At 50.8% G+C, this 13849-nt stretch overlaps 1 protein-coding gene across 4 annotated transcripts in view; it reads left to right on the top strand.

Moving 5' to 3' along the window:
* The window catches only part of CALN1 (calneuron 1), a 179858-nt gene that overhangs the window by 93092 nt on the left and 72917 nt on the right, over nt 1–13849 (top strand). For all 4 annotated transcript variants that reach the window (XM_030962826.1, XM_030962827.1, XM_030962828.1 and 1 more), the window contains one exon: nt 9255–9398. In XM_030962826.1, the coding sequence (XP_030818686.1) occupies nt 9255–9398 (144 nt within the window). The remainder of the gene's footprint in view (nt 1–9254; nt 9399–13849) is intronic.

Below are 13849 nucleotides of genomic sequence, written 5' to 3'. Positions count from 1 at the left end.
CTGCTGGTTTGCCAAATCCTTCCAACACCTGCAGGATCACAGTGCTGCTGCCCCCAGCCTGCCCTCAAGGGTTCCCAATCCTTGAAAAGCTTCCCTCTGAGGGTGGATCTGGGAGCAGCAGCTCTTGTTCTGTTCTGCATTTCCATGGGAATGGCAGCTCCCAAATGTCACCATTGAGTTAGGAACGGCTGAAGAAAGGCAACATTGACTCCATGCTCAGAAGGCATGAAGTGAGATTTATTAGGAACTACACATATTTATAGACAGGATCCAGAACCTGATTGGTCACCCAGAACCTGACTGGTCCTTAAACAACACCCCTCACCCCACTGGTTAATTAGGAACAACACCTTTTTGTAAAATATCCTTCCATAAACATCACCTACAAACGTTCCACATGTTCACAAACACCAGATGCAGAGATTAAGATAAGAATTGTTTTAATTCTTTCTCTGAGGGTTCTCACAACTCCCCTAGGACAATGCCTGGGAAAGTTTATGTGTTTCTCTCTCTAACCTGTCGCATCCACAACCAAAGGTTACCTGGAAATGTTCAATGTGCTTGGGAGCAGAAGCACCAAAAATATCTTTTGCACAAATAATTTGTTTCTTAGGGAAGAGAGAGATGAATAAAAATCTGCCCAAATCTGTGACAAACAACGCCCCTGGGGCCAGAGCAGCCCCAGCCCTGAGCTGTGAGAGCTTTCCCAGCTGCGCCAGGTGAGGAGTGAAATAACCAGGGCAGGAGATTTTTTTTTCCTTTTAATGCCTTTATTAAAAGTGATCAGCTCAAGGTTGGGAAGCTCGACGGGTCCGTGGTTTCTCCGTCACCGCTCTCAGGGTGACTTGGAGGAGTAAAAATGTGCAGCTTTGTCCACTAAAGGGCAGAGCTGGGGGTCCTGTCCCGACAAGAGCAGTAAGTGTAGCCTCGTGTTTCTCCACTTTTGAGTTTTCCAGGCTCGGGTGTTGGTTCCAGCTGAGGTCTGTGCTCAGGGTGAGGGACAGCAAAGGTTTTCAGCATCTCTGCAGGCTCGGTACTGTGACAGTGGTCACAAGGGTGTTTGGGTGAAGGAAGAGACGAGATCTTTGACTCATGATCAGAAGGCTTGATTTATTATGTTATGATATATACATATACTATACCATACTGAAAAGAAAAAGAAAGGAGATTTTCTAGAAGCTGCTAGCTACTTAAGAATAGAAAGTAAAGAATGATAACACACAAGCTGGCCTTGACAGACTCTGCAAGCCAGCTCTGCTGTGACTGGTCACTGCACTAAAACTTCTACAGGAGACCAATCACAGACCCACCTGTTGCATTCCACAGCAGCAGACAATCTATTGTTTACATCTTGTTTCTGGGGCCTCAGCTTCCCAGAAGGAAAAAATCCTAAAGAAAGGATTTTAGTGAAAAAGATGTCTACGACATGGTACTTTGTTCCTCACATCCAGACATCACTCTGCTCTCTTAATTCTGTGTTGGCTCATTGTTTTCGGGCTCCTTTCAGTAAGTTTGGTGGGGTGGCCTCCCATGGCATGCTGGTCCTGAGGTTTATTTTGCATTCTCTCTGATGTCCGCCCCCCCATGTCCCCTCCTCTCACGGTCTGGGGAGAAGGACAACTTAGCCTTGTTATAAGTAAGGTTTGTGAATTCTCTAAGCCAATCAAGAATTCTCTGAGCCAGTCAGAATACCAATTGAGAATTTATTGGGCAAGGATAACAAGCAAGTTCAGCGCGCTTGGTGGCCGGGAGTCTCTGCTCCGCAACCTTCCCAAAGCTCCTGAGTCCTTTTTTATCCGCTCCATCTTCTGCGTTCGTGTCTTCTGTACGTGTTCTCTGTTTCCTGTGTACGTGTCTTCTGTTCCTGCTCCGGGCTGTTGCTGGGGGGGTCTTTTCCTGCCTTCTGCTGGTCCCGACCCTCCTGTTTTTGCAAGCGAGCGGATTCTTATCTTGAGTGGGACTTCCTGCTGTGCTTATCGTGGGTCTGTGCTATTCCTGTCAAACCAGGCTTGTGCAGTTACAAGATTTCCTGTTAAGTATATCCAGGTTCCTAATAGTTACATTACATCTTTTGATGAACAAACATTAGTTTATAACAAGCCTCAGGCAGGGCCATACCGATACAAAAGGAGCGATTAACGAGAATGACCGGTGATTGCAATAACAAACAGGTAGAACTCTACCTTGGCAGCAACTGGTTTAACAGGTTCTGCAACCCTTTTTTCCCCCCAAAAATTGGCAGGTTTTTTATTTATAACAAGGAGCACGGGATCGTTTGTGCCTTTGCCATCCCCGTGTCTCTCCCAGCCCCTGGAGCACCGGAGCCCTGTCAGTCCTGGGGTTATTCCCATCCCAGCAGCCTGGTCCTGCCCGGTTTGGGGGATGCTGACAGAAGAGCCAGAGGCTGCAGCAGCTCTGGGGGGGACACCCCAGGGCACGGCGAGAGCCCTGCTGAGCTGCTCCGCTGGGATCCCAAAAACCAAGAGAAATATTTTGACACTTCCCATTGGAATACGTTGGGGGGGCGTTGCCATTAGATAAAAACAGGATTATTTTGACACTTCGTTGCAGTTTGTGGCAGGGAGAAAAAACCCACCCAAAAAAACAAGAGTGAGAATAGCAGATGGAGGGCTGGAAATTTCCAATTTTTTAGCCGTAGTAGTGCCAAGCCTCACTCCCCGGTTCACTCAAGGACGAGCAGTTTGCAGCTTTCAGATCCTTCCCTCCTTACTCGGGGGCCCAAAGGTGCAATTAAGGACAATTAAGGACGGCGATGAGTGGGGAGATTTGGGGCGGTGTTATCTCGGCTCTTATCTCCCCAATGACAGCGCCGTGCGGGCTGGCTGCGGGGTAATGACACGTTTGGGGTGGGATTTACACCCCAAACCAGCCCAGGGCGGCCAGGGCGTGTGATGGCATTAATTCTCCGGGGAATCGTTATTCTTCCTCGTCCAGGAGACACAACAAAATGACGATGGGTGCCCGGGGAAATCACTGGAAATAAACCCGGCCAGGGGGAGAGATGAGCGGGAAGGTCGGGCAGGAGCAGGGAGAGGGATGGGGAGGGACGGGCAGGAGCAGGGAGAGGATGGGGAGGAATGGGCAGGAGCCGGGAGAGGGATGGGGATAGAGCAGGGTTAGCGGGAGGGGAGGATGAGGATGGATTTGGGGCAGTGAAGCACTTTCGGGCTGGGTGTCAGGGCCGGCTCTGGCAGCGCCGTTGGTGCCCTTCAGAAAGGTAATGAAGAACCCTCCTTTCCCTGGTTCTCCCCTCCTTTCCCTGGTTCTCCCCTCCTTCTCCCGGAGGAGGGGTTGATTGGACATGTGCTCGGTGATCGGGATGCTGTAAAGCGCAGCTGTTCAATGGCAGCAGAGAGAGGGAATGAATTAAAGGCAAACACATCTCCTTCCCTTCCCCTCCACAGCTCTGGAATGCTCAAATAACTCCGGGAAGGGAGTGCTGTGCCCTGGGTTCCTGGGGAACGGGAATGTTCACACCCAGGGAGGAAGATCAGGATAAACTTTCCTGGGAAACCTTTTAGGGCCAGCTCTGCTCCTGCTGCCCAGCCCCCTCTGCCCCCAAACCCTGACTGATTGTTCCTTTCTCCTCACTGGGCTTGCACCCTTCCAGTTCTTCCCAGCCTTGGATCATTTGGGAATTAAATTCATGCGGCTGCTGCTCTTTGAGGTCATTAACGAAGGTGTTAATCAGGATGATGGGCTGGCTGGGGCTTGGAGCAGCCTGGGATAGTGGAACAAGAGAAGCCTTGGTCCCTCCCAACCCCAACCACTGCAGGACTCTGGGATTCCGTGGGGCAGGATGAACTTCCCGTCCTCTGATTTTTCCTGGGATCTCTTCCCCCTTTTATCCTCTGGTACAGTTCTGTGTCAGCTGCCCACGTTTGGGAGTAAATGAAGACATTGCTTAGGGAAAGAGGAATAAATATTGGGATTTCTGACCCCCCAGTGAGGGGAAATCCACGTGCTTGGTTCTCCCTGCTGCCACCCAGGCTGGGCAGGGGGAGAGGGCAGCTCCTGGGGCAGCAGCTCCTCAACACCCTCCCCACTGTGATCCTTAAAGAGAGAACAGGGCTCTGCTTTCTTGGATCAGGGCAAGCATCCCTGCGGAGATGCTGGAATAGGAAAGATCCCAAAGCTTCTCCAAGCCCCAGCACTGTCTGTGGAGAGATTGACTCCATGGACCACATCCCCTCGCAGCTCTGAGCCGGGAGCATCTGTTGCCATGGAGACTTGGTGGGGAAAGGCATCTGGGGAAAGGGAGGCTGTATTTTTAGCTTTGGGTAATGAAATGTAACAGCTGGAGAGGAAGGTGAGGGGCAGCCAGGGGCCACAGGGCCTTGGAGCGGGGTTTGGAGCAGGGCTGGGCTGGGGGAGGGCGCTCAGGATGGGCAGCACCTGCAGGAGCCTGGGAATAACCCCTGGGGAGAGAAGGGCATGAGGAGGAGCTGTTCCATGGTGAGACCAGGAGGAGGCTCTGCCTGAGGTCACACTGCTCCCTGTACAGTGTGTTCAGCCTATAAATAGCTCATATCTACCTCTGCACAAGTGGTATTTATAGAGTGGGGAGGGGAAAGGCTCTGTTTGGTGATGGGAGTGGATCTGGGGAGGATGTGCCAAGCGTGGTCTAAAGTTCAGGTCTTTGAGAGGAACAGAAAGCCCCAAATGTGTGTGGGGGGGGGTTTGCTCTGCTCAAGGCTCAAGGGTTGAGTGCTGTTAATGCAGCTTTTGGGATGGGTGTGCCTGGAGAGGGCCCTCAGCTGGAGCTGCTGTGTGGATATTCCCCAGCAGAGCCCTGGACACGTGTCCTTTATCCCTGGCATTTACCCCTGGCATTTGGATCAGTCTCAGTCCCATGTAAACATTTCCAGATTCATGTTTTACTTCCTAAAATCCTCTCCCAGCTCCCTGCAATGGATCTCATTCTTCTGCCTTCAGCTGACACAAGTTTGTTTTCCCATTAATTGATCTGGGTGTAATATTTACTGCACTGAGCTCTCAGGACCACACATGAGAGGAGATTTCCCTGCAGCTGGCAGCGTCTGATGGGATTCAGGGATTCAGTCCTGAATACTCCAAAGGCTCCTGGAATTACGAGCCCAAGCTTTGAGCAGCCTCCCCACCTCTCCCTCCCAGCAGGGTGGGCTGGCAGGGAGATGTGGAAATGGGAACAGGATCCTGCCCTGGAAATGGAAATAGGATCCTGGCCCTGGAAATGGAAATAGGATCCTGCCCTGGAAATGGGAACAGGACCCTGCCCCTGGAAATGGGATAAGGAAATGGGAACAGGATCCTGGCCCTGGAAATGGGAACAAGATCCTGCCCTGGAAATGGGATAAGGAAATGGGAACAGGATCCTGGCCCTGGAAATGGGAACAAGATCCTGCCCTGGAAATGGGAACAGGATCCTGCCCTGGAAATGGGATAAGGAAATGGGAACAGGATCCTGCCCTGGAAATGGGAACAGGAAATGGGAACAGGATCCTGCCCCTGGAAAGGGGAACAGGAAATGGGAACAGGATCTTGGCCCTGGAAATGGGAACAGGAAATAGGAACAGGATCTTGGCCCTGGAAATGGGAACAGGATCCTGCCCTGGAAATGGGAATAGGATCCTGCCCCTGGAAATGGGAACAGGATCCTGCCCTGGGAATGGGATAAGGAAATGGGAACAGGACCCTGCCCTGGAAATGAGAACAGGACCCTGCCCTGGAAATGGGAACAAGATCCTGCCCTGGAAATGGGAACAGAATCCTGGCCCTGGAAATGGGAACAGGATCCTGCCCTGGAAATGGGATAAGGAAATGGGAACAGGATCCTGCCCTGGAAAGGGGAACAGGAAATGGGAACAGGAAATGGGAACAGGAAATAGGAACAGGATCTTGGCCCTGGAAATGGGAACAGGATCCTGCCCTGGAAATGGGAACAGGATCCTGCCCCTGGAAATGGGAACAGGAAATGGGAACAGGATCCTGCCCTGGAAATGGGAACAGGATCCTGCCCTGGAAAGGGGAACAGGAAATGGGAACAGGATCCTGCCCTGGAAAGGGGAACAGGAAATGGGAACAGGATCCTGCCCTGGAAAGGGGAACAGGATCCTGCCCTGGAAAGGGGAACAGGAAATGGGAACAGGACCCTGCCCCTGGAAATGGGAACAGGAAATGGGAACAGGATCCTGCCCTGGAAAGGGGAACAGCATCCTGCCCTGGAAATGGGAACAGGAAATGGGAACAGGACCCTGCCCTGGAAATGGGAACAGGAAATGGGAACAGGATCCTGCCCCTGGAAATGGGAACAGGAAATGGGAACAGGATCCTGCCCTGGAAATGGGATCAGGAAACGGGAACAGGATCCTGGCCCTGGAAATGGGATCAGGAAATGGGAGCAGGATCCTGCCCTGGAAATGGGATCAGGAAATGGGAGCAGGATCCTGGCCCTGGAAATGGGAGCGCTTTGGTGGGGGCAGGGGAGGGGCTGAACCTGGATGAGGTGGTTTAGAAGCAGATTTGAATTGTAAAGCTTTAAATAAAGCTTAGCAAAGACCACCAGAACCATTCCCTGGTGGGCTCTGGTGCTCCTGCCTTTTTCCCGGGAACATCCAAAGGTTTCCTGGGGCCCCTCTGCAGGGTCTGGCAGCCCCTGAGGGACAGGATGGGGGGAACTCTGGCAGCCCATTAAGGACTAGGAATATTCCCCTTAAAGCCTGAACTATGCCAGGCAGGCCAAACATTTTCCATCCTCCAATTCCTGATGGAGAATGGAGAACTTTTAAATTAGTTTGGGGTTTTTTCCCCAAAAAACCTGCTGAGTTTTCCCTCCCGCTTCTCCAGTGAAATGCTTTAAATGAAGGTGAAATTCCTCTGAGCAGTTGCAGGGGCCCTGGGCTGTTCCCAAATCCCCATTCCCAGAGGGAGATGATGGAGCAACCCCTGATTCCCTCTCCAAGCATGGGGCAAAGACTGCTTCACCAAAACTGAGGAATCGGCACCTCTTTCCCTCCTCACCTTTTCAGTGAAACAGGCTCCCAGCTGCTGGGAAGCTACAATTTCTCTGGAATTTGTAAGAGGCAGATCTGGGGAGTTTGGGGCTGGGAGCTGAGAGGTCGGTGAGCAGAGACATTCAGGTGGTGGATTATGGAACCACGGAATATCCTGACTGGAAGGGACCACAGGGATCACCCAGTCCAGCCCCTGGCCCTGCACAGACACCCCAACAATCCAACCCTGGGCATCCCTGGAGCTCTGGCAGCCTCGGGGCCCTGCCCATTCCCTGGGGAGCCTGGGCAGTGCCAGCACCCTCTGGGGGAAGAACCTTTCCCAAAATCCAACACAAACCTGCCCTGGCACAGCTCCAGCTGTTCCTGTCCCTGTCCCAGGAGCAGAGATCAGAGCTGCCCCTCAGTGTCTCCCCTCACACACGTGGAGAGGGGCTGCCATGAGCTGGAGCAGTTAAAAGTTAAAAAACAAACCAAAGTCAGGTATCAGGAGCTGAGCCAGGCTAAGGACGATTGATGGAAGTGGTTCCTTATGTTCCACCAGTATTTTTATTGATCTGAGGCTGTTTAGTGCTGTAAAAATGTTATAAATTAGAGGAAAGCTCTGAGCAGGATCTAGAGAAGGAAATCACCCAGGGTGACAGCAACAGCAGAAAAGGAAACAGCCTCAGGTTGTGCCAGCAGAGGTGCAGGTTGGATATTGGGAATTATTTCCTCACTGGAAGGGTGGCCCAGGGTGGAGTCCCTGGAGGGGTTTAACAGCCCTGGGGATGTGGCACTTGGGGACATGGCTCAGTGGTGGCCTTGGCAGTGCTGGGTTAAGTGGTTGGGCTTAATCTTAGAGGTTTCCCAGTTCTGTGTCTCTCTGATCCTGGGATATCCTGAGTGCACAGAGGTTTGTGGGTGTGCATTAACATATCCTGATCATCCTGCCCTGGGATGATCAAATATTCACAATTAACCTTGGGAAAGGCAGCAGCTGCTGCTCTGTGCTCAGCATCCACAGAGTCCTCCACCATAACAGCTCCTCCCTTCTCCCTTCTGTTACAGATGGATAATGGGATGATTGGCTCTCACAATTAAGGGATAACTATTGTGTGAATATTAAGAAAAGCTTTAGTGATGTACAGTTATGTTATTGTAGTTTAGATGCCCTCTGTTCTCCCCACAGTTCCCTTTCCCCCTGTATTGTTGCCATCACACAGCCTGGGCTGTCCAGGACAGGCACAAAGAAGCTGCACAGGTGTCCCTTGCATGGGGCAGGTGGGAATGGAAAAGCTTGGGGGTGCTCAGGGGGTGGGCATGGCAACACCTGAGCTCCAATGCAGTTACAAAGCAGTCTGCACTGATAAATGGCACAGAAGAGCTGACTGACAGACTTTGGGAGGGACCAGGGCTGGGTGGTGCAACCCCCAGGGGTATAAAAGACTGAGCATCCAGCTTGAAGATGAACTGGCCACATGATGTCCACAAGGGCAGTTCCCAGTGCTGCAGCTTTTTCCTTATGTAGTCCTGTGAAAAACGCCAATCACTTGTTTATTTAAAATTTTTAAAGTTTAATAGTAATAAAATTTGGACAATTGAGATTAGGACAATATGAGACAATAAAAACAAAGAGTTATGGACAGTCTGGGTGCCTCTTTCCGGGCAAAATAAACCCAAAAAAGGCCCCACGTTAACAGAGGATTTACCCTTAAAAGCAACAGCCTGTTGCATATTCATACACCTCATCCATGATGCATAAATTCCATTCAAACACAGGATTCTGTCTGGGCAGTGCCAGCTTCTTCCTCTGAATCCTGACGGCATCTTCAGGGCTGAGCAAGGCAGGAAGTTCGTTTCTTCTGATAATGGAGGAATAAATTCTCTTTCTCTGAAAGATTTAGGTGTCCTGTGGCTGCTACCTCACTGCAAGTCTTTTCTTTAAAAAGTATCTTACATAGCATAGTTTCTATTTTAACATTATGTTATAACCTAAAAATTATTATTTAAATTATTATTTATTATTAAATTTTTATTTTAAAATTAAGTTATAAGCTAAAAACCTCTATTTAACACACTACTAAAAAATTAAAACAGCATCACTTTCTAACATAACACATATAATATTCATTTTAATATTTGTGAAAAGCCAATCATAACATACGCATTTTTCACAGTCCTTTTGTTGTTTTTTTGTTGAGGTTTAATAAACCTTTTGAAATTTCCAAAGTGAGCAGTTGTTTCCTTCACTTCCCTCCGCAGAGATCCGGGAGGCTTTCCGAGTGCTGGACCGGGACGGGAATGGCTTCATCTCCAAGCAGGAGCTGGGCATGGCCATGCGCTCCCTGGGCTACATGCCCAGTGAGGTGGAGCTGGCCATCATCATGCAGCGCCTGGACATGGATGGTGAGTGCTCAGGGCTGTCACCCTGATTTTTTTTGAAGATTTTCTAAGCCTTCTGATGTTGATATTCTTGTAGCGAACTTTCTCACACACTTTCTGTAAATAACTCGTTGTTTTGCATTCCTTTGTGGAAGAAGAAAAAGTTGATGGGCTGTTGGTCTGTCCAGCGTCATTGGAGAGGTGGCGCTGTCACCCTCCAATCCGCTGTCACTCTTGGAAAACTATAAATGTTAGAGTAGGAAAATAAACTTCCCTTTTTTCTTCACCTTAAGAACCGCGGAGTGCGCTTGTGTTCTTTCGTGTCCTATAGGGACACAGGGCCTTTCCCAGTGCTTGGCAGCCCTTGGATCCCCATCCAACTCCTGCTCACCATGGGAAGGGTGGAAGGGAGCTGGGGAATTTTGCTTTCTGCACACAAAAGGAAAGGGCAAGGTGAGATGTGAAGCTGCTGTGGGTAATGCCAGGGATCAGGCAGTCCGTGCTGTGTTAAATCCTGGCTAGGTGATAACAGGGGCTTGACAGAGCCTCCTTTGAGCTCTGCAGAATCCCACCTACCAGTGGAGGTTCAGCACAGAAACAAATGCAGCAGCACGGGCCTGGGGTGGCACTGGGTAACTTTATTCAATGGCAAAACAAAGAGTCCAGGAGCCCAGGACCCTGAATCGAGGGCAGACACCAGCTTATAAACAGGGGACATCCCAGGAGAGGATATAATCTTAATCTGAGAACTGGGGGTGGAACACAAGGCAGGGAATACAAAGTGGAAACCAATGGAGGAGAACAGCTTGAGTAAATTTATAGGATTTGGAAGGATACAAAACTGACAGGGAAGTTTCTAAAGGGAAGGGCAAGTTCAGGGAGGGATTCACGTTTAAGGGAAGGAGGAGTAAGGAAGGTTCTGGGGAAAAGGGTAGGTAGGGACAGGAGGGGTTGACAACTGGGAAAGAGAGGGCTTTGAAACTTGGCAGGGAGTGGCCAGGTAACAAACAGAAAAACTGACACTTAACTGAACTGAATAACAATGAGGGAGCCAGTCTAATTTTAGAAACACTATATACAAAATGGGGCGCTTGTGCCACTCCGAAGACAGGGGGAGGACAATACAGAGAGATCACAAAACCACAAATTAAACAGTGAATATGTCAAATAAAGAAAACGCACTACAACATGCCCGGTGGGGTGGAGCTGGCCATCATCATGCCGTGCCTGGACATGGATGGTGAGTGCTCACCAGGCTCTGCTCTCTGCTGGGGCATTCCAGGGGCTTTCCCAGTGCTTGGCAGCCCTTGGATCCCCGTCCAACAACTCCTGCTCACCACGGGAAGGGTGGAAGGGAGCTGGGGAACTTTGGTTTCTCCACACAAAAGGAAAGGGCAAGGTGAGATGTGAAGCTGCTGTGGGTAATCCCAGGGATCAGGCAATCCATGGAAGGGGGATGGATCATCCCTTGTGGGATACAGCTGGGTGAACCCAGAACTAAGTTCACAATCCCAGCAATCCCAGCCTGGGCATCCATGGGAGCTCCTGGAGCCCTGGCAGCCTCAGGGCTGGGATCATTCCCTGGGGAGCCTGGGCAGTGCCCAGCACCTTTGGGGTGTTATAGATAAGTAATGTAATAGTTGGCTCTCACAATTAAGAGACAGATTTATAATAATGTTATTGTAAAATGTCATTCCACAGTCCTCTTTCCCTCCCCTCCTTGTAATAGCCTCAGTAGTCAGGACGTTTGGAGGAGGCTGGCTTGTCACCAGGAGGCAAAGCATAACAGCACCTGGCCTCCAGTCAAAGTGTAAAAAGTGATCTCCACCAATGGATGGCACAGAAGGAGTTGACTGACAAAACTTTAAGAGGGGCTAAGGATATAAAAAGCAGAGCATCCATTTTGGATGGTAGTCACAGGGGCTCCCAGCGCTGTAATTTTTCCTTATTTAGTCCTTGGTTGTAGTTTTTGTTAAAGTTTAATAACATTTGAAAAAGTGAGCAGTCGTTTCTCACAAGGGCAAGAACCTTTCCCTAAAATCCAACTTAACGCCCCCTGGCCCAGCTCCAGCCGTCCCCCAGGCCCTGTCCCTGTCACACAGAGCAGAGATGGGAGCTGGCCCTCAGGAGGAGCTGAGTCTCCCCTCAGAGTGGTGAGAGGCTGTCCCAGCCTGGAGGGGAACATCCCACAGGTGAAACACAAACCGAAGTCGGATGTCAGAAGCTGAGCCAGGCTGGAGGTGATGAAAGCAATTCCTCTGATGCCATCATTATCATGGAATATCCTGAGTTGGAAGGGACCCCCAGGATCATCCAGCCCAGCTCCTGGACCGGCCCAGACACCCCAACAATCCCTCCCTGCACAGATAATCTTTGCTCAAGGCTCTTTGAACCTTTCCCTGTGCATTCCTGGGCAGCTCTGCCCGTGACATTACCGGGAGAGGAGCAGGATTCCCCGCAGTCCCGAGCTGCTGGGCTGGGAGCTGCTCTAATGAGGCGTCGATTGCTCTGCCAGGAGAAGTTTTGAGGGGTGGAATCATCCCCAGCCAAGTCCTGCTGGGAGAGCTCATCAAACGATTACTGAGGGAATAAAAGCAACAGAACCCCCGTTAGCGGGAGGGAAATGCAGGATCGGGATGCTGGAGCCAGGGAGGGATTTCAGCTGCTGCAGAGCTGAGCACAAGGAACAATTCCTTTAAAATGTCCTTGGCAGGGCAGGGGGAGCCCTTCCTGCTGCCAGGAGCTGGGGGCAGAGACAGGGTGGGAACACCAGAATCCTGCCAAAGCAGTGTCACAGACATCTTTTATAAAAAATCCTTTCCTTACGATTTTTCCTCCTGAGAAGCTGAGAGGCCTCAGGAACAAAATGTAAACATTGATTATCTGCTGCTGTGGAATGCAACAGGTGCATCTGTGATTGGTCCATGTTGGATGTTTCTAATTAATGGCCAATCACAGTCAGCTGGCTCAGACTCTCTGAGACACAAGCTTTGTTATCATTCTTGCTTATTCTATTCCTAGCTAGTCTTCTGATGAAATCCTTTCTTCTATTCTTTTAGTATTGTTTCAATATAATAGATATCATAAAATAATAAATCAGCCTTCTGAAACATGGAGTCAGATCCTCATCTCTCATCCTCGGACCCCTCTGAACACGGTCACAGAGCAGGGGCTGGGGGATCTGGGAGAGCCCGGAGTCCTTGGGGACACCGGGGAAATCCTTGGGGACACCGGAGAGCCGAGCCCAGGGAGAGGGGGCAGTGACATCTCCTGCCCCCCTGGCATTCCCCATGTCCCTGGGTGGCACAAGACAGTCGTCACCAGGGCAGGGTTGTCACCCTGCTGAGGGGGCCCTGCAGAGAAAGGGCTGCACAGCCTGGCAGGGACAGGAGATCCGCTGTGGGAATGATCTCATTCCCTAAAGAAAAGGGGGAAAAAAGGAATCCATCACTTTTAGAAGTGTCTGTCCAAGAGCTGCTGTTTGCCCCTTGCCCTGCTGTGCTGGCCTTTCCTGGCAGAGAGGGACTCGGGCTCAGCTTTGGCAAAGCCAGGCTTAGTGTGCTGCCAGCTCCTGGGGTCTTTTCCCGAAATTCTGAGCTTTTTTGGAAAAAGAGTGCTGGGACTTGGCTCCCAGTTCTGATTCATCTCCAGTCCTTCCCTGACTCTGGCAGGCTTTGGCACTGTTCTGTGCAGACTGCTGCTGTGGAGGGACCCGAGGTGGGGAGCAGAGTTAAACCTGGAGTGATGGAAGGGGTGAATTCCTGCTGAGGTTTCCAGGGAGCTCTGTGTGCTCTCTGCAGGGATGGCAGCTGATCCTCCAGCTCCAAACTGGCTGTACTGGTGCAGTGTTGGAGCAAGGCTTGGGGGCTGTGCCAGGGGAAGGTCAAGTGGGCCATGGATTTAAAAAAAGTCAGGGAATGGGAAATTCCTGAGGCACTGAGCAAAGAGGGGAATGTTCTGTGAAAGATTTACCTTGCCTGCAAATTGAATTAGTGCTGTACAGCTTGGATTTATATTATTATGGCTACTTTTTCTCCAATGGATTCTTCACTTTTCCTGGGATTTTATTTGGACTGTGCAGTGAGAACCAGCAGCAGCCTCCTCCCTCCTCTCCCACTGGGAAAGGGCAGCATGGAGGAGCGGGGCAGGAATGCTGGCTGTGCCCAGTGCGCCCAGGAACAGCCTGACCACCTTCCCATATACTCCTGGGAAGGGCTGCTGAGCTTTTCCAGGTTCTTGCTGGCATTAGATGGGTTGGAAGCTCGGGTGGATGAAAGGGTCACACTCAGGGAGGAGTCTCCAGTGGCCAGGAGAGCTGGGGGGTGGTGAATCCTCTGCACATCCCTGCCCCGTGCCGTGAGTTATGATGTGCTGGCAGGTGGAGCAGCCAGACATCCATTCCTTCCTTCCCATCAAAACTGCTGCCAGGGCCTGCAAATGAGGTAAGAAATTTGGCAGGGCTTGGGATTTAAGCT

The sequence above is a fragment of the Camarhynchus parvulus genome, chromosome 19, assembly GCF_901933205.1.
Source record: "Camarhynchus parvulus chromosome 19, STF_HiC, whole genome shotgun sequence".
NCBI lineage: Eukaryota > Metazoa > Chordata > Aves > Passeriformes > Thraupidae > Camarhynchus > Camarhynchus parvulus.
The sequence above is the reverse complement of the archived record's forward strand: the minus strand, read 5'-3'. Positions and strand labels throughout refer to the sequence as shown.